The sequence below is a fragment of the Eleutherodactylus coqui genome, chromosome 1 (genome assembly GCF_035609145.1).
Source record: "Eleutherodactylus coqui strain aEleCoq1 chromosome 1, aEleCoq1.hap1, whole genome shotgun sequence".
In the NCBI taxonomy this organism is placed as follows: domain Eukaryota; kingdom Metazoa; phylum Chordata; class Amphibia; order Anura; family Eleutherodactylidae; genus Eleutherodactylus; species Eleutherodactylus coqui.
The window spans coordinates 70,509,690-70,535,640 of record NC_089837.1 but is presented as its reverse complement, the minus strand read 5'-3'; the positions used below and the strand labels follow the sequence as shown (position 1 = coordinate 70,535,640).

Genomic DNA, 25,951 nt, shown 5'->3' with positions numbered 1-25,951 from the left:
AAGTTATGGGTCTCAAAATATGGCGACGGAAAGCAACTTTTGTTAAAAAAAGAAAAAAGTTTAACTTCTTAAAAGCAGTGAAACAGAAAAAAAAAGCACTTTGCTATTTCCATAATTGTACTGAACTGCAGAATAAAGTTTAGATGACATTACGGCACCATTACCACTTCTAAAAACTGCCCCCCTGCACCATTAATTTTTTTTCCGTTTCACTCCACTTAAAAATTGTTTAAAGTTTGTCAGTACATTATATGGTATAGTAAATAGTAGCATTAAAAAAGGGGCCAAAAATAAAAGAATGAAAATCCTCTGAACTTGATTAGAATTCCCATCTGGTAATATTATAGAGTATCACTAGGCTATGCGGTTACATTGTCATCATTGGGGTCCGACCTCTGGAACTCACAACGATCCAGACAGTGAAGAGGCTACGGTCCCTACAACGTTTTCTTCCATTGTCAATATCTAAAAAAAGAAAACAAAACTGTATAACACAGTAGACCCTTCATTCTACGTTCTACTGGGACCCCCACAATCAGTAAGTGATGGCATATGCCAATGATAGTTATGGAGGGAAATCCCTATTATGGACGTGGAAACCATTCTCCAACTGTAGCTATGCTTAAAAGGTATATTAGCTAGGACCTTGCTTTAACATGAGTGTCCACTCAACACCACAATAGTAATTATATTCTAATTCCCCCTCATGGTGGCTGCATGAAGACAAGATTTTTATCATTTAAAAGGCTTCAAATGGGATTAAAAAATAAACCTTTCATTTTGCCCCAAATGCTAAGATAATAAACCTGCTTACCTCCCCAATTCATACCCATTCTCTTGCAACATTCCTTATAATTATTCAATACAAATTAATGTGATAAGTCTGGAGAATGTCTGTTTGCCTCCAATATTAGAGATAACCTATCACCAGGTGTATACTGCCATGTCTGTATTAGTGACAGACACCCTGATTATAGCAGTATGGCACTTTCTTGCCATAGTTCCCATAAATAAACATTTTTATAGGTGCAGCAAGAGCTAAGCATAGTTCTCGTATATGGAAGCAGCTGCTCCCTTGCCCTCCTGCAGCTGATTGACAGTTTTCTCCTTATTACTGTGCATAGGGAGAAATCTGTCAATCAGTGGTGGAAAGGACTCTGCACTGAGTAAAGTGTAATTTTATGAAAAAAACTGCAAAAAAAAAAAGGCTCAGCACCAGCATCAAAGTCTCTGCCAGCACTTTATGTTGTCCTCAGATAGGGCAGCATAAATCGTGTAAGAGATTCTCTTTACTTTTGGAGGTAGGCGGTTAGTAAATATAGCATTAGCAAGTTGCAGATTTGATCTACAAGGCAGAATCTAATTTTTAATGTTGTGAAGAATCCACTTTTAAATATTTTGTCCAATATTTGTGAAAATCCTTTTTTCGAAGTGGGAATCCAGAAAATAAGCAGTTAGCGGGGTATCTTTCTGCTGGAACCCCAGCAATCAGCTGAAATCTTTGTGTTCAACCTGACCGCTAGTATTGAATTAACCGGCGGGGTCACTATAGGGAAAATGAAACACTACACAGTGCCCACTGAAATCAAGCAGCTGTCTATGTAATGCAGGGACATGCGGAGGTCCTAAAGAGGCAGAGAAAGCGGTACCTGCTCTCTGAAACTGCTCTCCATTCTGGAATACCCTTTATTAACAGGATGCTCTAATCGAAAAGGGGACTTCTAAGTCTGTGTAAAACCCTTTTACTAGTTTCCCATGCTGTGTGCAGTATTATTCAATGGAGGTCACTGACGGATGTATCTTGTTATGTGCACCTCCATCAGTGGCCATGTTTAGAATGAGAGCGGCATGCAGAGGACTATACTAACAAGGGGGCGGAGCTTATCAGAGTAAGACATCCGTACAGATGCACAAACAATAATATATTAGTAAGTTGCACATTATATTGTTCCCAGCCAACCTGTAACAAATTAACATAAAATGACTAATGCCTATAATCTTATTGTACTTAAAAAAAAAAAACTATCTTAAAAGTGATATTTCTTCTCAACAACCATCTATTAGGGCATATGGATGAGTAGAGATGGGGTGTTTCTCCACTTGGAACTCACCCTCTATAAGCTACAATGGAGAGCCAATAAAGAACTCTCGTGGACCAGGTCCATTCATTTATTACCCACAGGTAATACTACATTTCTCCTATAGTGGCCACTACAGGGGCAACTTTCCCCAGCTGTTTACTGGGTGTCCAATTTTAGACTATTCTACCAAAAGTAACTGGACACCTAAGCAAGAACCAAAAGTAGTATTTATTTTTACAGGTTAATACTTCGTGGGGCCCTAATGACATCATATATTTTCTGTGGCATACTTTTTACTAACATCTCATACACTTCAGCTAGTATTTCCCTCTATTCCTCCTGCAAATGTCTGAAGAGTTCTCTCAAAGAAGATGGACACTGATATTTCCTGACCCGATGCTTCAGTTCATCCGAGAGATGTTCAGTAGGGTTCAGGTCGGGACTCTCTGCAGCCAGTTCTATTGTGGAACATCTGTAGCCTCAAACCAACATAAAACAGTGTTGGATTTGTGATGAGACACGCTGTCTTGTCGGAATTATTGCTGACCATTCCCAGAGTATTAACACATTGTCAGAAGAGCATAATTGTCTAGAATGTCAGGGTACACCACCGTGTTCATGGCTCTTGTCAGTTCAACCAACAGACTGAGTCCATGCCACGTAAAACAGTAAGCCAGCAGTGTGGAGGAGGGGGAACACGGGACCCCCATTCTTGGGTTCAGTTGGGGTCTCAGCTAAGATCAGCAAGCGTGCCGCCACTTCGTATATTTTCAAGAGGACTGCTTGAGATAGATGAGTGGAAAGAGCTTGGGTATTTCCGTCAGCTCCATTGAAATGAACGGAGGGCCAACCAAGCAAGCTTCATTCAGTGTGATGTCACTGCGGATTAGAGAAGCATCCCTACAGGGCCTAGAATAGGGGGACACAGGACACCCGTTCTCAGAATCGGTAAGGATTTCAGTGGTGAGGTCCCACCAATCAGCAAGTTATTCGCTATCCTATGGATAGGGAATAACTTGTAATTCTGGTACAAACTCTTTAAAAACGTCACTCCAATCATATTTTAATGACCAAATTTAGACAGATTTCCAAACTAAACTCAACAGTTCCATCATTTCCCTAAAAGCCGTAGAGGCACAACTTCATATATGAACCATAAAATGTACATTAGCAACTGTTCCAAGAACTGCTGATAAAGAGCATTTTGGTATCATTTAATAGCAATGACGCTCCCATGAATTTACGGTTGCATAATCTTCAATTCATAACGTAAAGCTTCATTTTATACAAAGTGTAAATTTTTTTTTTTAAAGAAAATGCCAGTATTTTGACCCATATTTTTCATGCACCAGTTAACTAGAAAATTACAGAACCTGAAGTGTCCTGATAAAATGTATCAAGGGGATTAGAACAACACAGACGTTCCCCCTCCGCGACAAGGCTTGCACGGCTAGTGAATGTAAAATAAGGTGGAATTGTTACATTTTTGTGCTATTGAAAAATGAGGACCTCTGAATTTTTAATTGTGTGAACTAATCATTAGAAAACTGGAGATTGCCCGGCTAGGACGGCAGAATTTGTGGCTTTCTACATGCAGCACATTTTTAATTTTGCACAAGCTGGACGGCTTCCCGGCAGCACATTGATTTGTGGACGGCTTCTTAAAACACCCGCAGTGTAATTAAATATTAAGCCCCACTTTGATTTATGCTCTAAGAGGATTACTTGACAAACTAGGAGTAGCTTTCACACATCATCTGGTAAAATGAACTTTTCAATATCATTAAGCCCATCTTATGTGAGCTATGATTAATACTCATGTGTGCACTCTGTCCTCCAGACATTATCACACTACCTTGGTTGCTTGGTTTCGAACACAACCATCAGCTACTGGTGAACGCTGCATGAAGCTTTATGTGAATCCCACATTTCGGAGGTTTGAAGGGTAAATATGGTTAATTAGCGATGATATATTATTTCCAGCTGCGTTATCTGTGATGGGATTATCTGCTCTCACATATAGCCATACGTTAGAATATCCCGGACCTTCAGACGCAAATAATGAACTAAACTTAGATCACCATCTCTTAATGGCGCAAGTTTGGTTCAGTAGATTCAAAGGGGGGCGAGGAGGTTGGAAGAGTGGAATCGGGGTGTTATGGTCATAAAACACTTGTGTAAGGTTGGCCTAAAACAGTATGGGTCGGAAATGGTGGATGAGCTCTTGGCTCAACGGAGATGATCAAACAAGGCACCATAATTTGATCCCTGCCATCTGCTACATGTGAACATTGCATGAAGATTCCACTCCTGAGCTTTGATGGGTAAATATAGCTAATTAGTAAGCATATGTTAGTTTCTTTCCCTAGGGTGGTTACACAAGGAGGTAATGTGGCCCTATGTTAGACTCACTCAGACCCCAATAGCAATAAAGAACCAAACCTAGATCACCACGGAATGTAATGTCCAAACTGTACCAGAATAAAGCCCAGTCAGATATGGCCAGTAAGTAATGCAGTAGAAAAGGCAAAGGTCAGTTTGAAAAAAATGCATTACTTTAGATAATCGGCTATTCTTATAATATATTGTAATATAACACTTTTCAGATACACTGTATGGCTACTGTACTGGAGACACCCATCTAGTAGCACATTGGACCTTTATTGGCCTTCGGAGTTGCAGCAATTCAATGTGATACCCATCCACAGGTATCAGAAGACCCAGGTTGTGCCAAGGAAACATTCCCAATGCCATTACTCCACCTCCACCAGCCTAACAGGAAGGGTTCATCAATTTATGCTGCTTGCACCAAATTATGACCCTTCCATCTGCAAGATGCAACAGAAATCTGGATTCATCTGACCAGGTGATGTTCTTCCACTGCTCAGTGATCCCATTTTTGTGCCCTTTGGCCCCACTGACACTGGAATTGGTTGTCCGCTCCTATAGCTTATCAGTGCTAAGGAATAATGAGTTGTGTATTAGCTGGAGTAATATTTGCTTGACTATACACTGCCTGTTTGGCGGAACTATTCTTGACATCCTCGCTTGATTCCTTTCATCAATGAACTATTTAGCTCTACAGAACGTTTTTCCTTGATCACAACATATTCATATTCTCTCTCTCTCTCGCTCGCTTGATTGCTCGCTTGATTTTATGCTGCACCCCGGGGGTTACGGGTCTAATGTCCATACAAGGAAACTCCAAAGGTGAAAGAGACGGTATCTCTAACAAAGTCGCCATTCAATTAACGCTCCATTACTGTGTATTTCTTATAAAAGGGGTTATCTCATGAATATAAAACCTCTTTCCAAAATGTACGGTTCCTTGTGATATTAGCGGATTGCTGAGCTGGCTTCAGTTTAAACAACGGGTTGCATTAATGAGACAGATCCTTTAATTAACCCTTTCCAATCCAATTTTGGATTCAGGATTTCCTAAAAGGCTTTCTCTTTTTGCTGTTATACAATGGTGCCCTCTGCTGGCTGAAGCCAGCGTGTGTGTGCCAGAGAAGCTCCGACAGCAGAGTGGCTGGCAATAGCCGGTAAGAATACCCTGTTGGACATCTTCCGACATTGGAGCTGTACAAGCTTCAAATCAGAATGTAGGAAGACGTCAGAGAGTAGATTGGAAAGGGTTAAAAGATCCCGCCCATACTGAGCTGCTTTAGCAATGGGAGACACCGAGCAGCAGCCGGTACAAAAGCAAGTGTTGAATGGTCTAGAATTATAGTAAGGCATCAACCTTTTTCTTTTATATCTGCAAGTTGGTGAAAACAATTCAATTTCCTTGTTCAAATCTGAAAGGGAAAGATGACTTTGTCAGCCGAGTCAAATCTTAGAACTCCTATTGACTAGATTAGTAGAAACCCATTTGCCTCCACAATGATTGAAGGCCTCTGCTCTACCTTTATAGCTCAGGTCAGGCTGTGGTTAATTGTATATTTGCTGTATGAAGATCTTCCCGTTCTTTCGGTTTTATATCTCACTGGGTAAAAAAAAAAAAAGGAATTGTCTTATTGATGGGAAAGTAACGATAGAGACGTAGGATCTTTTTGTCTAATGGGACGGAATGTTAAATATTTTTTCTCGCAAACCTCCGATTGAGTTTTCAAACTAATAAAAGCAGAAAACTGTCAAGCAATAAAGCAAAAGCGGTGAAGCCGAGAAAGTATTTATCTATATCAATCCTTATTTCTCTGTGGGAAGAAAAAAACCCCTCTTTAATACTAAAGTTTCACATAAATGGTTTTCTTGCCGATGTGTAATGCACATCGCCGCAGAATCAAAGCGGCGGTGCTCATGGAGACCACGAATGTCCCTGATACTTAATTACAGGTCTACCTTATATACACAGATGTACTCTTTAATACTCAGCGTAAAAAGACGGATCATTAATTACTGTGAATGTCTCCAGAAAGACTGTCATTAAGAGCATTTCAACATGCACTTTAATAATAATAGTTATTTTATGTTCCACTGCAGAGATGTTATGCGTAAAAGTCAAATCTAAGTGGCCAGGAAGCACAGCCGCATAATTTATGCCTTATTTTTTTTGTTAACCGTGAGAACTACAGAAAGGAACTCTGATATTCACGACTAATATATGGGATAAATTGAGTTTGGGGGGGGGGGGGGGGGGACGACGTTTCTACTTGTGGAGAGAGCACCACAAAAGTAGGGACTCTTATAGGACATGCAATGTTTCCTGGGAAAACACTATGCAAATGAGGGATGGAATGATTCTTCTACAGTGCTGCCTATTGGAGGGAAGCAACTATATGAGTCAGTGTTGGACCTTTTAAACAATCCTTGCAACATGACTAGGGATGTAAGCCACACCAGAATATCCATGTAGAAACAGCTGTTTTGGAGTTAAACCCCCGTCCATTAATGCACAGCAGGGTTCTAGTTGGCTGTATGATAGGCCATGAACTTCAGTCCAGAGGAGTAATGTTTCTACTACTTGTGGAGAGAGCACCATAAGCATGTATGGACTTGAGTCCTTTAGACCATGCAATGCTCCCTGGGAAAAGTTATGTGTATGAGTGATGAAATAATACCTCCATATCGGATAAATTAGAAGACATGGAGGCTTGGTGGCTAGCTTTGCTGCCTTCTAATGCTGAGGACATGGGTTCAAATTCCCTATCAGAGCAAAGTTGCATAGAATCTACTTTAGTAAGGAGGAAAACCTATCATTGTCTTGCATAATTATTCTTTATGGAACCTTGTGGCACGGTTTGGATAGCGGTGTTGCGTGGACATAAAGGAGTCTATCCTGACAAGATATTGGCTATTTCAAGAGAGTGATTTCAAAAAGTTTTCACCTCCTCTCTCTAGATTCCTTTTCTTTCAGATGCTTTCACTTCATATATCAACAGATGTTGGTATGCTGCTGGCCTTTTTCTACTTAAAGGGGTATTCTCATTTTGGCCTTTTATAGCTGAGATGGGAAGCTGATTTCCATGGCTACTGGCCACCCAGCGGGAGCCTACAGGACTAGCTGAGCACTTAGTGCCACGTTGTTTCCATAGCCCTCATTGAAGTGAATGGAAGCTACAGAAAAGTGTAGCACAGCGCGCTAAAATTTTCCCGTAACTCCTCAAGTTACAGAAATAGCACTGTACACTGTATTATACAGCTTTTGTAGCTCCCATTCACTTTAATGAGAGACACGGAAACAGCTCTGTGCTAAACGCTAGATTTTTTCCGATAGGAACACCCGGCTGCTCTGTTCCGACCACCTATCTTGGTCATGAAAGGCCAAAATGGGAACACCTCTTTAACAACCTTGCAGGTCCCTGCTCAGATAACTTCCCTGTATTTCCTGCAATCACTGAAAGGAGTTCCATTTCTTCTAACACAACATACAGATAACAGCAGACTCATGACTGCTACAGCTCCGTTTCTCTTCCAAAGGCCTTATTTCTTCTATATATAGTCATTGCTCCAAGCACTCTTACATGCTTAGAGAAGAAAGAAGGCTGGGTAGATAATTATTTCTTGAAGTTTGGAGCAGGATCTGATCTGGAGTTGCTAAGAACTCACTATACACCCTCTATAAAAAGAATCAATATAAAACTTATTGGCATGGCACCACCCTGCGTCTGGGACTGCCACCCTATCCGAATTCCTTACTGCTTCCATCCACAACACAAAGGACAAATTCTACATCACTTGGTCATTGTGAAATTCCCTTTTGATTACTGCTAGAATATAATGTCCTGCCTTCTAGTGTTCTTCTGTACACTTCTCCTTTACCTTCTTTCAGCATTTTTCCCCTTAAAGGTCATCAATAGACAATAGTTGATCGGTAGGATTCCACTGCTTTAGATGCCTGCCAATCAGCTGATCCCTAGGTCCGCTGTTAGTATAGACAGTGCTGCCTGGTTTAGTACTGCAGGCACAGCTCCCAATGGATTCTGTGGGAGCTGTGCCTGTAGTATAAAACTAGGCCACTGCAATTCTGACAGCATTATCTGCTTCCAGCACTGTCCATACTGAATGCGGGCCTTGAAATCAGCTCATTGGTGAGGATCCCAAGTGGTGGACCTCTGCCGATCAACTCCTGAGGATAGATCACCAATAGCGAAAATCCCAGAGAACCCCATTTAACAACTGCAGTGTGCCTGCTTCAGAAAGTACAGTAGCGGAAACTGGGCATATGTACACTGTACTCTCCACTACAGTCTATGGGTAGTTAAGGAAGCAGCCATGTACTTGACCATTTCTGTAACTCCCCAAAGACTACAAAGAGTGTTGCATAGCGGACTCACCAATACTTCTCTTTGCTCCTGGTTTCTGCCAGGCTACTGTTATACTTAAACTGAGTACATTTTGTAGGCCTAGGTCCAGAACAGAGAGTGAGGTCTTCTGCTGCACACGTATAGTACTTCGTGCAGGAAACTATCAGATGGAGGGTAACTTGTTATAGCAGGTGGGCACTCACAATATGATCAAAATGGGCACTAAGAATCTCCCATTTAAATAGTTTATTTCCTAGCAGGCTGGCTCTCATTTTCCAACAGCTACTGCATGAAAATGTAGAACTACACGGGTAATAGATTGATAGACTGGGTCCACCAAGGCAAGAGACACCAGTTGTTAGTGGTTCTCAGCTTTGGCTCACAGAAGAGGGTCCCTAGAAGGCGACTACCCTCTATGAGGTCCATATGCCCAAAAAGATCATAAAGAGAGGGACAATTCCATTAAATAAAGTGTCCCATGAAGCAAAGTTATCAAATTGATCAGTAGTTGTCCGACAGCTGAGACCCCCACTGATCCAGAGAATGGGGGTCCTGACGGTCCCGCAGGAATGGAGTGGCAGTCGAACATGCGTACCACCACTCCATTCATTTCAATGGCATAGCTGAAGATAGTGGAGTACTTGAACTCTATCTTCCGCCCCACTGAAATTAATAGGGTGGAAACGCACATAGAGACATTACCAATAGTTGAATCGAAACATGCGGTGAAGGTATTGTGAAAAATGTGTTTGTGGGTGCAGCATTTCTAAGAAGGCTGAACGTCACATGAGAATGAACCAAAAAGGAACCTCGACCATGCAAAAGCCGGTCTGACAATATGACCATGTGAGTGGAGCAAGTAGTTATGGAGGACCGTTGACAAAATCTGCATTTCTGTAGGATCTGTGAACACTATCCTGCGTGAAGTCCTGAAGATTTGGAATGTTTCCTCCAGGAGGTTGCGGCAAATCCATAAAGACAACACTCTTGCTCATTGGGTTGTCCTTATTCAGGGGCCTATTCATGGCAACAACTTTGAAGTTGTTCCCCATGCTCCCTTACTCGCCTGACTCACGCTTTTTGTGATTGCACATTTTCCATTCGGGCCTCTCTTGTATCAGCGATACTAAAGAAGTGTTCACAGTGGCCATGCAATCATGGTGGTGAGGTTGTGAAAAATGAGTCCCTCAAGAAGGAGGTTATGTTGAGAAGTCACCACACTTCCAGCTTTCTGGGGTATTTTTTTTTTAGAAAACATTTAGGAAACCTTAGAACGTGAATGTATCTCGTATAGCTATATTCTTCTATTGCTCTTCTACTCAGACCTGGGACAGTAAGAAAACCAATCAATAACCCTCGAAGCTCTTCAATAATAAAAGAGGAAAGGAAATAAGAGCTAATTAGAAAAAACTTTGACAGCGAGGGTGATCAATGAGTAGAACAGGTTCTCTTTCAATGGAAGTGTTCAAACAGAGCCTGGACAGACATCTGTCTGAGATGATTTAGGGAATCCTGCATTGAGCAGGGGGTTGGACCCGATGACCCTGGAGGTCCCTTCCAACTCCACCATACAATGATTCTAATCAAAGTAAAGATGAAATGCTAACACTACCTTTTTGTCTGGCCAAGAAGCCTTCAGAACGGCTTGTGTTCTGAAAAATACAAGCAGCTTGCTGTCCTCATCACTCAGATTAAATGCTTGTTCCATAATCTGTAGTACGTCGATTCTGGGTTTCACCGGTAGGGAGTCATCACCACAAAACGGCCGCAACCACTCCAAGAGGTCGTCAGATGAAACAAGTTTCTCCCTATAAAACAAAAGAAGCAACTGAAAATTTGCATCCAAGAAATATTGTGCCAATGGTAGAGCGTTGTGTAGCTGCCGTACATCTCCATCACTTCATTATTACTTCTACTTACAGAAATGCAGGTCAACTATACTGAGAACGGAATTTACTGAAGTTTGGTGTAGAGCAAAACACTTAATAGAACTTCACCTGGCATAAATGTGGGAAATAGCTGTCACTCATCATGACCACCACTGGTCCATGCAGGAGCTGCAGCTCATGATAAGTGTCTCTTGCAGGTTGATAGGACTTTGCCCAGTCATTCGCACTGTCGGTGTCAGGATAACAGGTCACTGAGCTACATCAGCTTTGCTCTACATTTACCTTAAAGGAGATGTCCCGCGCCGAAACGGGTTTTTTTTTTTTTAAACCCCCCCCCCGTTCGGCGCGAGACAACCCCGATGCAGGGGTTAAAAAAACCACCCGCACAGCGCTTACCTGAATCCCGGCGGTCCGGTGACTTCAATACTTACCGCTGAAGATGGCCGCCGGGATCCTCTATCTTCGTGGACCGCAGCTCTTCTGTGCGGTCCACTGCCGATTCCAGCCTCCTGATTGGCTGGAATCGGCACGTGACGGGGCGGAGCTACACGGAGCTACACGGAGCCCCATAGAGAACAGCAGAAGACCCGGACTGCGCAAGCGCGGCTAATTTGGCCATCGGAGGCCAAAAATTAGTCGGCACCATGGAGACCAGGACGCTAGCAACGGAGCAGGTAAGTAAAAAACTTTTTATAACTTCTGTATGGCTCATAATTAATGCACAATGTATATTACAAAGTGCATTAATATGGCCATACAGAAGTGTATAACCCCACTTGCTGCCTCGGGACATCTCCTTTAATAGTTTGTTTTAAAGGAAAAAAATACATTAACTCCCTAATGACAAGGCCCTTTTTTGTCTTTTGCTAGAGGAGTTGTATTTGTCAATGGTACTATTATGCAAATGGGAAGATGGAACAATGCATCTGCAGCACCATATCTGGCCTTTTAATAGATCTTGTAACAATGGCTGGGAATATAAGTCAGAGTCAGGATCTTTTTCCGAAGAAGAAGAAAACCATATTTATCGTAATGTTGTCTTTTCCTTCTGGAGAAGACAGTGGCTTTGGTATATATTCCCAGCCATTGCTTGCAAGTCTATTAATCCTTTGCAATCCAATTTTGGATTCAGGGTTTCCTAGGGAGCTTTCTTTTTCTGCCATTATACAATAGTGCCGTCTGCTGGCTAGAGCCAGTACTGCGGTATAGGACATGCTGGAGAGGCCCCCGACAACAGAGTGGCCAGTAATATACAGTAAGAATACCCTGCCGGACGTCTTCTTAAATCGGAGCTGTATAACCTTTAATCAGAATGTCTTCAGACGTCAGACAGCGGATTGGAAAGGGTTAAAAGGTCAGACATTGACTTGCAGAAATGCTGCCTTCCAACAGGTGGTGCTGTAGAGGCATTATGTGATCTTTCCATTTGCATACATTTCCCAGAGAAGCTTGAACTTGTGATTGTTTAAGCCACACACTACAATACTTCAGTACTGCAGTATATAGTATTTCTGCTGGCATTCTACTATGATAGGCCCTTTTAAATAGGCAGAAATACATGGCAGCTCTGGAGGCCTTCAGAATTCCTTGACACCCAGATGGCACCTTGCAATCTTATCGTGGGGAGGCCATTTGCGATCTTCCAACGTCGATCAGGAAATTTAAATGCCGCTATCAGAATTGATAGACACATTTAAAGGGTTAGCAATTGCAATCGGCAGCTGACATGACATGCATTGGAGCAGGCTTGGCTCCTGATCCTACTCCATACAGCCCCTGAACACCCAGAACATATATGTCCTGGGGCAGGAAGAGGTTAAATGGTTTCTCCACTTTGGGCAATCCCTTTTTTGTCAAAAGGGTCCCACAACAATAAGCTCATCACGTGGTGCCCTGCTGTTTGTACCCCATATGTAATCTGTGCAAGATCTGGTCACAAGTGTTCAATCTCCCTGCAGCGCCACCACATTGGAGATTAAGGGGAACCTGTCAGGTCTTATAGAAGGAACAGAGAGGCAGTTGAGAACTATAGTCACTTCCCCAGACTCAGCATCCCCTGTTTTTAAGACCATAAGCTAAGGTTATGGGTATTTTAGAACCTGACAAGTTCCCTTTAAAGGAGTTATCTCATGAAGACAACCCATGCCTATGTGACCTAATAGGGCCCATGGGCAACACAGAGAGGGGGCCCCCTATGTGAGACCCCCCAACCACAAAATGCCATATCAGAGAGCGTCTCTGTAGCTTTGCATGAGTGGCTCCTATTCTGGTGGACTTAACCATTCATGTAATATATGGACTAACATTCATCTGACATGTAAAAATTTCCTCTGCAGAGACTGAGGCGGACAACCTTAATGTAGAGAACCAAACCCTACACTTGACCTAGTCTATATGCTGTGTGTACTTACCGTATGTCTCATAGTCCTATTCACCCGTAACAACCAGTGTGAAATGAGCGTATGAAAATTTTCACTTCCCCTCATTAAAGCTTCAGTTCAGCTATTTGCAATGACTTATAAAGTCTATTCTTTCTTTCCATGTTCACTTTGCAATTATAAGCTGGGATCTTACATGCATCTACAGTGGCCAACCAAAGTAATGCCCAAACTGCCTTTTTTGGGTATTCAATAACTACTTCTTTATATTGTACATTCACATTAAATTATAGCCTCCATTCAAGGGTTGCGTCCCGAGGGTCTGTCTGGATCGCCAAAACCAGCATACAGACAGAGCCCTGGCCAGAACCACAGGAGTGTATTACTAAAAGAGAGACCAACGTTGTGTAATTCTGTCCTGCACAAATACCAGAGAAGAACGGAAATCTATTCAAATGGTGGCCTTAGTGGTCTTCCTTTGACTATTGTACACCTATGGTTCTTATTCATTACAAATTTTCTCTACAAATATATAGAATATGTCAATCACAGCAATCAACTGAGGGATGTGCCAATGGGGTGGCTTAGGTTGGGTTCACACTAGTGTGGTTTTTCCATGGTTGAGCTCTGCATTCAGCACATAATGGATGAACCACACTAACTACAATGGGTCCACTGGACCTCTGCCATTCGCTCTTTATACAATAGCGCAGCATGATGCTCTATTTTCTCCCGCATTTTGGACTGAAGGCTCTGAGCTTCCGATGCAGATATAAAGAAAGCCTTACACAGCAGAAACATATGATATGAGGTGCATTCAAGTTCGAAGGTCTCCAACGATTTTCTTGGGAATAGGAGCAGATAAAAACATGGGACACATTTTAGAAGACGTGGACATTCTTCGGGGAAGAGTGAGACAGCGCACAGAACCCATGTGAAAACAGCTGAAGCTAGAGACGTTTCCAATACTTAAAATGGCGAGGTTCACGTTCCAAGAACAGCATGTAATCATCCATTATATTTACTTGCGTGGAATGACATCCATTGACATTCATCAAGTTGAGTTATACATGCGGTGAAGAGGTCGTGGACGTGAAAAATGTGTGTTTGTGGTTGCGGCGGTTTAAGGAAGAAAGAACGTCATGTGAGAACGACTCAGAGGAGCCTTGGCCACGCACCAGCCGATCCAACAACAAGATTACGCCAGTGGAGAACTGCCAATTGACTGTGGAGGAGATTACCTGCAAAGTCTGCATTTCTGTAGGATCTGTGCACACTGTCAAGTGTGAAGACCTGAAGATATGAAAAGTTTCCTCCAGCTGGGTGCCGCAAATGTTGACCTACTCATCAGGCAGCCATGATTCAGGGGTTTCCTCATTACAACATCTTTTAAATGGTTCCTCATGCTCCCTACTACTTGACCTTGTACCTAGCAATTTTTTGGCTCTCCCAACAATGAAGGACGCTCTCTGTAGCTGAACAATTTCCAGTGGGCAAAACAGACCTATTAAGAAGCATTTGCAGTGGCCATGGAGTAGACATCGTAAAAAAAAGTGCACAGCACGTCAACAGAGAGATTACTTTGAGAAGTGACAACACTTTCAACTTTCTGGGGTACTTTTAAAAAAAAAAAAAAATTGTAGACCTTAGAACTTAAAGGGGTTGTCCCGCGAAAGCAAGTGGGGTTCAGCACTTCTGTATGGCCATATTAATGCACTTTGTAATGTACATGGTGCATTAATTATGAGCCATACAGAAGTTATTCACTTACCTGTTCCGTTGCTAGCGTCCTCGTCTCCATGGTGCCGTCTAATTTCAGCGTCTAATTGCCCGATTAGACGCGCTTGCGCAGTCCGGTCTTCTCCCTGGTGAATGGGGCCGCTCGTGCCGGAGAGCTGGTCCTCGTAGCTCCGCCCCGTCACGTGTGCCGATTCCAGCCAATCAGGAGGCTGGAATCGGCAATGGACCGCACAGAGCCCACGGTGCACCATGGGAGAAGACCCGCGGTGCATAGTGGGTGAAGATCCCGGCGGCCATCTTAGTAAGGTAAGGAAGAAGTCGCCGCAGCGCGGGGATTCGGGTAAGTACTAAATTTTTTTTTAACACATGCATTGGGTTTGTCTCGCGCCTATTGAAAAAAAAAAAACCCGTTTCGGCGCGGGACAACCCCTTTAAATCTAACTTGTAGTAAATACAGTGACAGGCAAAGCAGGATGTTGCTGCTGGAGAAGAAGAGATGTAGGAACTGTGGCCATTGGGAAAATAATCAAAAATTCTACGAACCAGGCATCTCGTGAATCAGAGCAGCACCCGACGGTAGCAATGGAAAGGGGGCGTGAGAAACAAAAAAATGAGTCCCTGTTGTAAATTCATTACTTCCTATAGTCTCAAGATGGCTGGGGCACATTACCTACCATATTGTTTGCTTAATAAGATGCACCCCCATTTTAGAAGAGGAAAATTGGGAAAAAATATTGTGCACTCACCCAGGGATAGTGCCTGGTGACAAAGCAGAAGGAGCAGCAGGGCTCTGAAACAGTAGAGCTCTGTGTCACAGTGACACTTGTGTAAGGCAGGAGGAAGGGTAGAAGCCGATTGGTGGGAGCAGGTAAGCAGCAGGAGCTCCAGCCGGCGCTCACCACCAATCAGCGGTACGTATGGGCGGCAGTGGGGAGGAGAAAGAACTGCTAACTGATCGCACATATGTTCACACGATTATGAATTTGTTTGCATGACCGTGGTTTAGTTCTCGCATTAAACACCTGATCGCGAGGAATGTTAGCAAGTTTGCTTTATAAGATGCCCTGACTCCTACCCACACCTCCCACTTTGGGGGAAGGAAAAGTGCATTTTATAAAGCCAAAAATATGGCACATACAGAGGCCACGTGTGCCACTATTCACTGTCTAGAATGAGACTTGATGTAAAATGCCAGGTGCACAAAGGGTGCATTTAGTAAGAAGCCCTTCCAGTGGTACCTACACCGAATCTTATGTGTCACTGCAAAGTGACGGATGCTACAACTTACAAGAGTCTCCCGAGTAAGTACACTACTTGTACTGAAACCTACACAGCAATGTCTTGGATACCCCACACTGCCTGAGCCTTCTGTGCTGCCCCTGAGATGCCAGCGGGGACATAGTTCTGGGATCAGATATAACCTTGGTGAGGACTAGCCAGTCAGAAGTGCAATAATTAAGTTCCTATAAACTTTTGTGGTTCCTGCAAACTGTCAGGCAGGCAATCTTCCCCGGCAATGACAGCCATCACTGCATGTGCGAGGATCCAGAGGCTCTGCTCCGTGCACGGCATTTAATCACATGCATGCTCTGGGAAAGGGCAGCGCACGAGAGCCTGGCACACAGCGACATACTGCACACTCCTACTCCGGACTTTCATTAAGAAGAGCCTACTAATAGAGCCGAGCTGACTTAGGTGGTTCACATTCAGGTTTGATCACTGCGATTACTCATATATACAGCTGCAATCAAAATTATTCAACCCCCATAGCAAATTAGGATTATCAACCAAATGTACAAACTTTCAGCTGTTTGCAAAAAGCAGTCAAACAAGAAAAACTTAAATAGTTCAACACTACTAATAACAAGTAGTTTCTCCAAATTCATCACAAAATGCCACTTTTAAATGGGTATTCTGGACTTTTTGAACTGATGACTAGTTGATGGACAGGAGTCCACTATGCAGAAACTCCACGAATCAGCTGCACTATCAGCTGGCTGAACGTCGTCATCAGCGATCAGCATAAGAAGTTGCGTCAACTCCATTCCCATGGAAATCCATAGGAGCAGCGAGCTTCTCTTACACTCCCTGCTTCTCTTGTGGTCTCTTATGATGGAAGTGCAAAGGGCTAGACAATCAGCTGATGGACAGGTTTCCCGAGCAACTAGGCCCAGTCCATCAACTATTGATGACCTATTCAGAGAATAGGTCATCAGAAGTTGATGGACTGCTGCAACCACCTTCTTCACGTCCCACCGGAGATTTTCTATTAAGTTAAAGTCAGCTGAATCTGATGGCCACTCTAGAATCTTCCAGGACTTCTGAAACCAAGCCTTGGTGGATGGACTTTGAGGTATGCTTGGGATCCCTGTCCTGTTGGAAGGGCCAATGATGCCCAAGCTTCAGCATCCTTACAAAAGGCATGCCGTTTTCTCCTGGAATTTCCTAATATCTGATTGACTCCATCTTGCCCTCCACATGCTGCAGGTTTCCGAACCATGTTTCACTGTAGGTAGGGTGTTCTTTTCAGCATATGCTTTATTCTTCCTCCTCCAGACATACTACTGATGGATAAGTCCAAAACGTTCCATTTTTGTTTCATCGCTCCACAGAACAGAATCCCCAAACTTCTATGGATTATTTAATTTTTTTTTAGCATATTGGAGCCGACTTTTCTAGTGCTTTTGGGCCGGTAGGAGGTGTGGAGCTTGGAGTTCAGGCATGAAGACCTTCGGAGTTTAGTACTCTGCAGTCTGTTAGTGCTGAAATCTGATTGTCAACGGCCAATACAAGTAAACAACAGAGCATTTGGCAGTGTATCAGGCTGGGCATTCCCAACAAGAGAAGATACGTTGGGTGTTTCTTCACCTCGATGTGCTCCGGGGGAATTTACGGCTAAAAAGAATGTGATGCAAATTCCATATTTTCATAATCTGATTTAATCTCACAGGCTGATACAATTACGTAGCCTACAGACACAAAGCCAGAAAGTAATATTCCTATATTTAATAGAATGTGACATATGGGGAAATAAAAGCACTCAAGCGATGACAGAACTCACAATCATCATTAATTCATGATGCCCTTCCATCTAAAGCAGGTTATTCTTACACATTATGTGGTCGGAGCGATGACCTTTACAAGAGACTAATGTGATCTGAATCTCTGCTTCTATAACCTCTACTACAATTCCTCAGATAGTATTACATGAATCCACCAAGTATTAAGGGAGAGTTCTCACAGCATTTGTCACTACGTTGGGGGATTCCATCTGGGAGGCTCTGACATGGATGCCAAAACAGCACTGTGATGGAACCCCGAGAACAGGACCATTCGCTGTCATTAGTGAGGTGGACACTACTTTGGTCTCCATTTTACAAGGGTTCTGTTCATTTGTTATATTTGGAGTATAGAATAGTGAAGTCGACTAGATTATTCTATACTCCAAATAGAATGAAAATGAATGGAAGGCTTGTCGAATGGAGACCAAAGTGGTGTCCACTTCACTAATGACAGTGAATAGTATCTATTTGTCTCTGTTTGGATTAGTGAAGAGAAAAATGTGATGGGTGTAGGTGCAGCTAAGCGAGATATAAGGTACAGTACAAAAGAGAAAATAAGCTCAGCTTCTCAGTTTTATTTTAAAGCAGCATAAAAAGACGCGTTTCGGGGCAACTCCCCTTCCTCAGTTATAGCTGGGGATACAACAGGGGCGGACCACCAGGAATAGAACAGGGGCAGACCGCCGGGGAAGCAACGGGGATGGACCGCAACGGTACAACGGGGGGGGGACCACTGCGGCACAACAGGGGCGGACCGCCACTGCACAACAAGGGCGGACCGCCGCGGCGCAACAGGGGCGGACCGTCACGCAACTGTAGACACAGTACATCTATTCCGTATGTTTGTATTAGATAGATGCTGGAATATAAAACATTACTAAAAGAATAAATAACAGCAGGCCTAAAAATTAAACTGTGGTCTATGATGTGCAAGTATTTCCAAGCACAATGTCACAGCGTAAGGAGACGCAGACTGTGAAAGGAAAGTATAGGCAGCATATTTGAGGTGAGATATTTGCAGCAAAATAGAGGCGAACTGCCACGGCACAATAGAGGCAGCATAACTGAAGCGGACTGCGGTGGCACAATAGATGAGAACTGTCACGCACCATACATGTGGAACATCTATTCCCCATGTTTGCATTACAAAAAATGCTAGAATGTTAAATATTACTGGAAGAGTAAATGAGAGCAGGCGCACAAACTGAGCTGTGATACATGATGTCCAAGTATCCGCATGAAAACGTCCGTACCCCTGCCACATTCAAATGTTCATTTGACGTATATCGAATATAAAAAAACCTACAGGCTTTTTTTTCACCACACTTTGACCCCTTTGCGTGACCTTTGGTGGATGTTTTGGGGTCATTAGATTTGTGACATCCTCACCACTATCGTAAGATCATAAAATTTGAGTTGGATCCATTGGGTGACCCATCAGCCAAGGTCAAAGTTTCTATGTTAAGTCTAGCGGATCTGTTGTGCTTCAGCTAATAGCGCCTCTAGGGAGTCAAGAGTTGCTAAGCGGTGTTTATATCAAGTGCTTACCAGTTTGTTGCCATGGCCCCAAAACGTAGAAAGACCAAGCCGTGGACGGTGAACAGCTCAAGCCGAATCCTGTTCTTAAAACAGTTACAACCATTTTATGTTTGTGTAGCGAACATCGGGTCAGTCTAGTAATATGAATAAATCATATCACTCAACTAAATGTCCATAGACATTAAAGGGGTTGTCTCGCGGCAAACCTCAAAATTTTACCTTACCCCATTCCCCCTGTCACCCCCCTGGCATAAAATAGCAAAGTAAAGCGGTTTTTAAGCCGCTTGCTACTTACCGAACCGACGAAATAAGGACTTTAAAAAATCTTCTCCCAAGATGGCCGCCGATACTTTCCCAGGGATGCACTGCGGTTTTCTCCCATGGTGCACCGCGGGTCTTCTCCCATGGTGCACCATGGGCTCTGTGCGGTCCATTGCCGATTCCAGCCTCCTGATTGGCTGGAATCAGCACACGAGACGAGGCGGAGCTACGCGATGACGCGTAGAAGGGGGCGGAGCCAGAACGCCGCTCATGCCTGGACCGAGCAGAAGGGGAGAAGACCGCACAGCGCAAGCGCGTCTAAAAAAGCAAGAAGACATCAGAATTAGACGGATCCATGGCGACGGGGACGCCAGCAACAGAGCAGGTAAGTGAATAACTTCTGTATGGCTCATATTTAATGCACGATGTACATTACAAAGTGCATTAATATGGCCATACAGAAGTGTATAAACCCACTTGCTGCCGTGAGACAACCCCTTTAAATGTTATTGGAGGCAAAGTTTAAGGAAAAATACTATAAATATGTATCCAGGAAAAGTCAACAACTAAATTATTTGGAATTATCCATTACACAGCAGATACACACTAAAACGGGACACGCATAATATGTATCTGTAAAAGACTAGTGTGAGTGACCCAACAGAAATCATCAAAGACAGAAGTACAATGAAAGGCAACACACTATCCTGGAGGACCTCAAGGGAAATGGCTGTATAACTCTATATCAACATGGGTTTATGAGAGATCGCTTCTGTCAAACCAGCCTGATCAGCTTCAACTAGGAGGTAAGTTCTAGACTGGACTGGAGAGTCACTGGATCTTGTGTATCTGGACTTTTGATCCTGTGCCCCATAAAAGGTTGGTATATAGAATGAGAATGCTTGGTCTGGACAAGAATGTGTGTAAGTGGGTAAGTCACTGGTCAGTGATAGAAAGCAGAGGGGGGTTATAAATGGTACATAGTCTGATTGGGTCACCATTACTAGTAGGGAACCACAGGGGTCAGAATTGGGTCCTATTCTTTTTTTATTATATTTATTAATGGTAGAAGGATTCTGCAGTAAATTATCAATATTTGCAGATGATACAAAACTATGTAAAGTTACACAAGAGGACAGTAAATTGTTACAAAAGGATCTGGATAAGTTGGGGTAGAAAAGTGGCAAATGAGTTTTAACACTGATAAATGTAAAGTTCTGCACATGGGCAGAGGAAATACATGTCACCATTACACACTAAATGGGAAACCACTGGGGAACACGGATATGGAAAAGGACTTGTGGATGTACACTTAACTGGAGCAACCAGTGTCAGGCAGCTGCTGCCAAGGCAAAAAGGGTCATGGAGTGCATCAGAAGAGGTCTAGGCATATGACGAGAAATATTGTGGACAGTTTTGGGCACCGGTACTCATGAGGGACATTTCAGAGCTTGAGCGGGTACAAAGATGGGCAACCAAAGTAATAAATGGAATGGGTGAACTACAATACCCAGAGAGGTTATCAAAACTGGTGTTATTTAGTTTAGAAAAAAAGATGCCTGAGGGGGGACCTAATAACTATGTATAAATATATCAGGGGGCAATACAGAGATCTCTCCCATCATCTATTTATTAATAATAATAATCATCTTTATTTGTATAGCACCAACTTATTCCAAAGCGCTTATTCCATTTACGCCAGGACTGTGACTGTAGCAAGGGGACACCCTCTACATCTAGAGGAAAAAAGGTTTCATCACCAAAATAGAAGGGGATTCTTTACTGTAAGTGCAGTGAGACTGTGGAACTCTCTGTCTGAGGATGTGGTGATGGCGAATTCAATAAAAGAGTACAAGGAGGGGCCTTGACGTTTTTCTAGAGCGATACAATATTACATGTTATAATCACTAATTACTCAGATGGGTCGGTGATCCGGAGATTATTCTGAACGCCAGATTGGAGTCGAAAAGGAATTTTTTTCCCTTAAAATAAGGAAAAGTGGCTTCTACCTCATTGAGGTTTTTTTTGCCTTCCTCTAGATTAACATTGCAGGATAAAAGGCTGATCTGGATGGACATATGTCTTTTTTAAGCCATACACATTATGTTTACTATGTATTTAATTATTGATAGAAAGTAAAGAATCCAAAATTCACAGCCGGTGATGGTCAAAGCTCACCTCCTCCTCCTCTGTGCACAACGATCCCTGCACAAAGCATGCCCACAAAATGTCCCATAGAAGTCAAAGGACTTCTCCAGACTACATGTTTGGTGTCCTATCTCTGAATTCCAGTTAACAGAACAGAGCAGAGTAGCAGCAGCTTAAACAAGTGGCGGCTCCTATAATCATGTACAAAAACACAGAATACAAGGAAGAAAGAAAGAAAAGATTTGGGGGAATGAAAACAAAATCTGAGCTCCTCCAGTCTGCTGCAGTAATTTCATATAGCACCTGACATCACACATATTGCAGTTTGAGCTGTGAAACTGTTCTCCGGCTTCTTTTTGTTTTAATTAACCAAACTTCTATTAATGCCACATGATGAATCATTTAAATAGTCTCCCGAGAACCCGGGCTCATAAAAAATTATTTCTGTTATGACAGCAAGATGACAACATTTAATACTTGAAAAAGATGGCTGGATGGGGACCCAACCCACCATCTGGATGTGAGTGAGGAACAACAGTGTGTGTGATAGAATACGGCATTACGGTAAACACAATATGCTCCAAGCCCAGCCAACGGGAATACAACAGGGAGCCGGGCGGAGGAATGTGCTATCCTTCTTGTGTGGCAAGAAATGCCGGATCTGGGGTTTCTGGATATACGTAGATAAAACAGAAGAAGAAAACTAACGGTGAAAGGAGTTTTTCCCATTTAAGGGTACGAGCGCAAATCTACCTCAAAAACCTCATTTGTGTGCAAATGCGCTGTACGTTTTTGTGCATACGGTCATCTGAATAAGCCCTTAGGGTATGTTCACATGTAGCAGAAATCAACCAAAACCATATCCAAAATTGTACTATTTGTGTGGATTTTGATGCAGACCCCCACCAGACTTCAAAATGTCTGATTGCTTGCTGTCTGACTGCTGGGACCCCCAGTGACTCCAAGATGGGCAACCCGAATGCCTCATGTGAATAGAGGGGAGGTGCACATGATCAACCGCTGTCCATTCACTTCTGTGGGGCAGTCAGAGATTGATGTGCCTGGTAATCTCCCTCTGTTCCATAGAAGTGAATAGAGAAGCAGTCAAATATTAGTACCACCACTCCATTTAAAATGGGCATTTGGGTGTGCCCGTCTCAAGATCACTCAGGGTCTCAAAGGTTGGATACCCAGTGATGAGGTCTTTAATAAGAACACTCCTTTAAAGGAAAATGCAGTGTAAGGTGCAATTGCTTAGCTTTTTTAGCACAAGTATAGTTGATGCGTAACTGCTATGAACAAGAACAAATGAGATCAAGTGAACAATTAAAAAGACCAATTAAGAGGGTATCTTGGGTTTGTAGGCCCATATGAGGGAAACGATATATGCCAGATGTCTCAATTATAAAAAGAAGCACAAAAAAAACCTATGTACAAAGTTCGCTATGTACAAAGATAAAAAAGTATAGCAACCCCCGGTGGGCGGGGAATTGGGGGGGGGGGTCACAGGAGGAGCGAGTTGGTGATCCTGGATGATTGGTAGGTCAACCAGTTGGCTCATATGGTTATAAAAGGGCATGCTGTCTAATGCTTGGTTTAGACAACGATTATCGGTCCAAAAATCTTTTGAGCGATAATGGTTGTGTTCTTAACAGCGCTCCGAGCGGGGGGTGCAGAAGACAAGCGGGCCGCCACTTGTCTTTGGCATCCAGCTGTTCCCCGCTCGGAGCACCCGACTGTTACACAGCCGAGCGCTCCGAGCGGGGGATGCAGAAGACAAGCGGGGCCAATTGTCTTCTGCATCCAGCTGCTCCCTGCTCGGAGCACCCGACTGTTACACAGCCGAGCACTCCGAGCGGGGGATGCAGAAGACAAGTGGGGACGATTGTCTTCTGCATCCAGCTGTTCCCCACTCGGAGCGCCCGGGTGTTATACAGCTGAGCGCTCCGATTGGGGTATGGAGAACACAGCTGGACAGCTCTGTTCTTCATACCCAGCATGTCTTCAGGGAGTGGGATACAGCTGAAACAATAGTATCAGCTGTATTCCACCATGAATTTCTGATAACTGAACGCTGATCTTTCAACATGCTGAAAGATCAGTGACGGCTTAACAAAAACTGCACGACGTCAGTGCAGTTAGACACAACGATTATCGCTCAAAAGATGGCTTTAAGCGATTTTTGAGCGAAAATCGTTGTGTCTAAAAGGGCCCTTAGTTACCAACTCGGTTGTTTTGAGTTCAGCACCAAAAGGGCACAGCTGTGATCTGTGACTCTAGTTTATCTACAGCATCAACAGGAGTCTAAAGTAGTCTGAGACAGACCCTCTGTTTAATGATTGCTTCAGGCTGCTAATTCCTTCCTCCCCTGTAGTTCTGCCTGATTGGCCGCTAACACAAGTCCATTACAAGCTTTCCAGTTTGCAAGAGAATGCACTAAAGTAGTTGGATAGGACAAGTGCTGCTTCTATAGAGAATGATATCACATTACGCACCCAACTTTGACCTCAGCCATTAGACTGCCCCCAAAACCTCAATTCTGACAGCGAAACCACTTCGAAATCCACAGCAAAATGCCAGCTTTTCCAGCGGAAATTTTACAGAATTTCGGTGCAGCCATTCTGCTGGGAATCCGACCCGTGTGACCCCAGCCTTAATGGCTTGTTGTGGCAAGATTCTTCTTGTAATACTAACCGTTAGTAGTCTTGTATCATTTTTGTTTTATTTTCAGGTTTCTATACAGTGTTAATAATCTGCTCTGCCATTAACTGTTGTGAGTCACAAAAGACATGACATCAATGGAGGCCCTGGAGCGAAGCCTTTTTGAGCTGCTACCCTAGGAGGAGTCTATGCCAGGATGAGCTGAAAGGGAGTTGTAGCTACCAGTTGGGTGCCGCCTCAGGCCCTCTGGCACAGCCTTCATTGGTTGGTATCTGGCCTGAAGAGAAGCTAAGAGAAGTAGATGGTAAAGAGCTTCCAAGTCCTGGAGAATCCCTGCACCATTGAGACCGATGGGATTAGGTGCTTTCATGACTTTAGTCAACCGCAAACCCACTGCTGTAATTGGTGACTCAGCGCCTGAACTTGATACTCAGGTATTGCAGCAAAGACTTTGCAGATACACTTGTGAGTTGTTCATAGATTAGCATAGTTATTAGTATTGATCCGCTAAGCGACAGCAGCCCTAGACCAGTTAGAGAGACTCTTGTTCCTCAATATCGAGGGCAACGCAGGTTACTATTACAAAACTATTCACTCTGTTTATAGACTTTCACCTCCAAAACAGAAGCTGTTTGTCAATTCCTGTCTTTTGCCTATTTCCACTGTTAAGGGCCAGTGTCCAAGACCTGGGTGGTGACCCCAAACCCTTATCCCCAGGAGGAGACGAGTGACTTTCCACTGTTGACAGCACCCACCAACACTCAGAAAAAATTGCAAGTTGGAGAAAGGCTCCTATCCTCAATCCTCAAAGGTGCAAATACCATCCAGGGGCAATCCATAGAAAAAGTGAAACCAGCTCACTCACACTATCCTAGAAGCTAAGCAGCATGGTGTAGGGAAGGAAGCCGCTTCAGCCACGGATGGATCCAATTCCAACATACAAGATCCAGTGTCCCTTCCTTTCAACCATGGATGGATCCAATTCCAACATACAAGATCCAGTGTCCCTTCCTTTCAACCACATGAGCAGTGCTGGCCAATCCGAAAGCAGCATACAGAGTCTGACTACTGACAGAGAAGTGGCAGTAGTGCCACAACCATCTTGGAAGAATGAAGAGGGGACCCAGGAGCAAGCAGATCTGTAGCAGAAGGGGCACTACAAGGTAATATAACTCACCCCTTCTGGTTTCTACACACATTTTACGGGTGAAGAACTCATAATTCCTCAATCTCCGCTCCTAGGTTTAGCCCTGAGCAAAAGCATTTAGCAATCCTGTGGATTCACACCAGCTAGATGGCTTGTTGCAAAATAAATATTACGCTGTGTAAGTAATTAAAAATTAAGTAACAGGTAGTCTTTAAGAATTTATACTTTTTCTGGTGGGCTTTCTAAAAACTTTGCTAGGTGATAATGGAATTTACAAGATTATCCCAACATTCGTC

At 43.3% G+C, this 25,951-nt stretch overlaps 1 protein-coding gene across 1 annotated transcript in view; it reads right to left on the bottom strand.

Moving 5' to 3' along the window:
* Nucleotides 1-25,951, bottom strand: part of NBAS (NBAS subunit of NRZ tethering complex) — a 616,392-nt gene that overhangs the window by 105,254 nt on the left and 485,187 nt on the right. Inside the window, exon 48 of the mRNA XM_066597064.1 lies at nucleotides 10,443-10,638. Within this exon, the coding sequence (XP_066453161.1) occupies nucleotides 10,443-10,638 (196 nt within the window). The remainder of the gene's footprint in view (nucleotides 1-10,442; nucleotides 10,639-25,951) is intronic.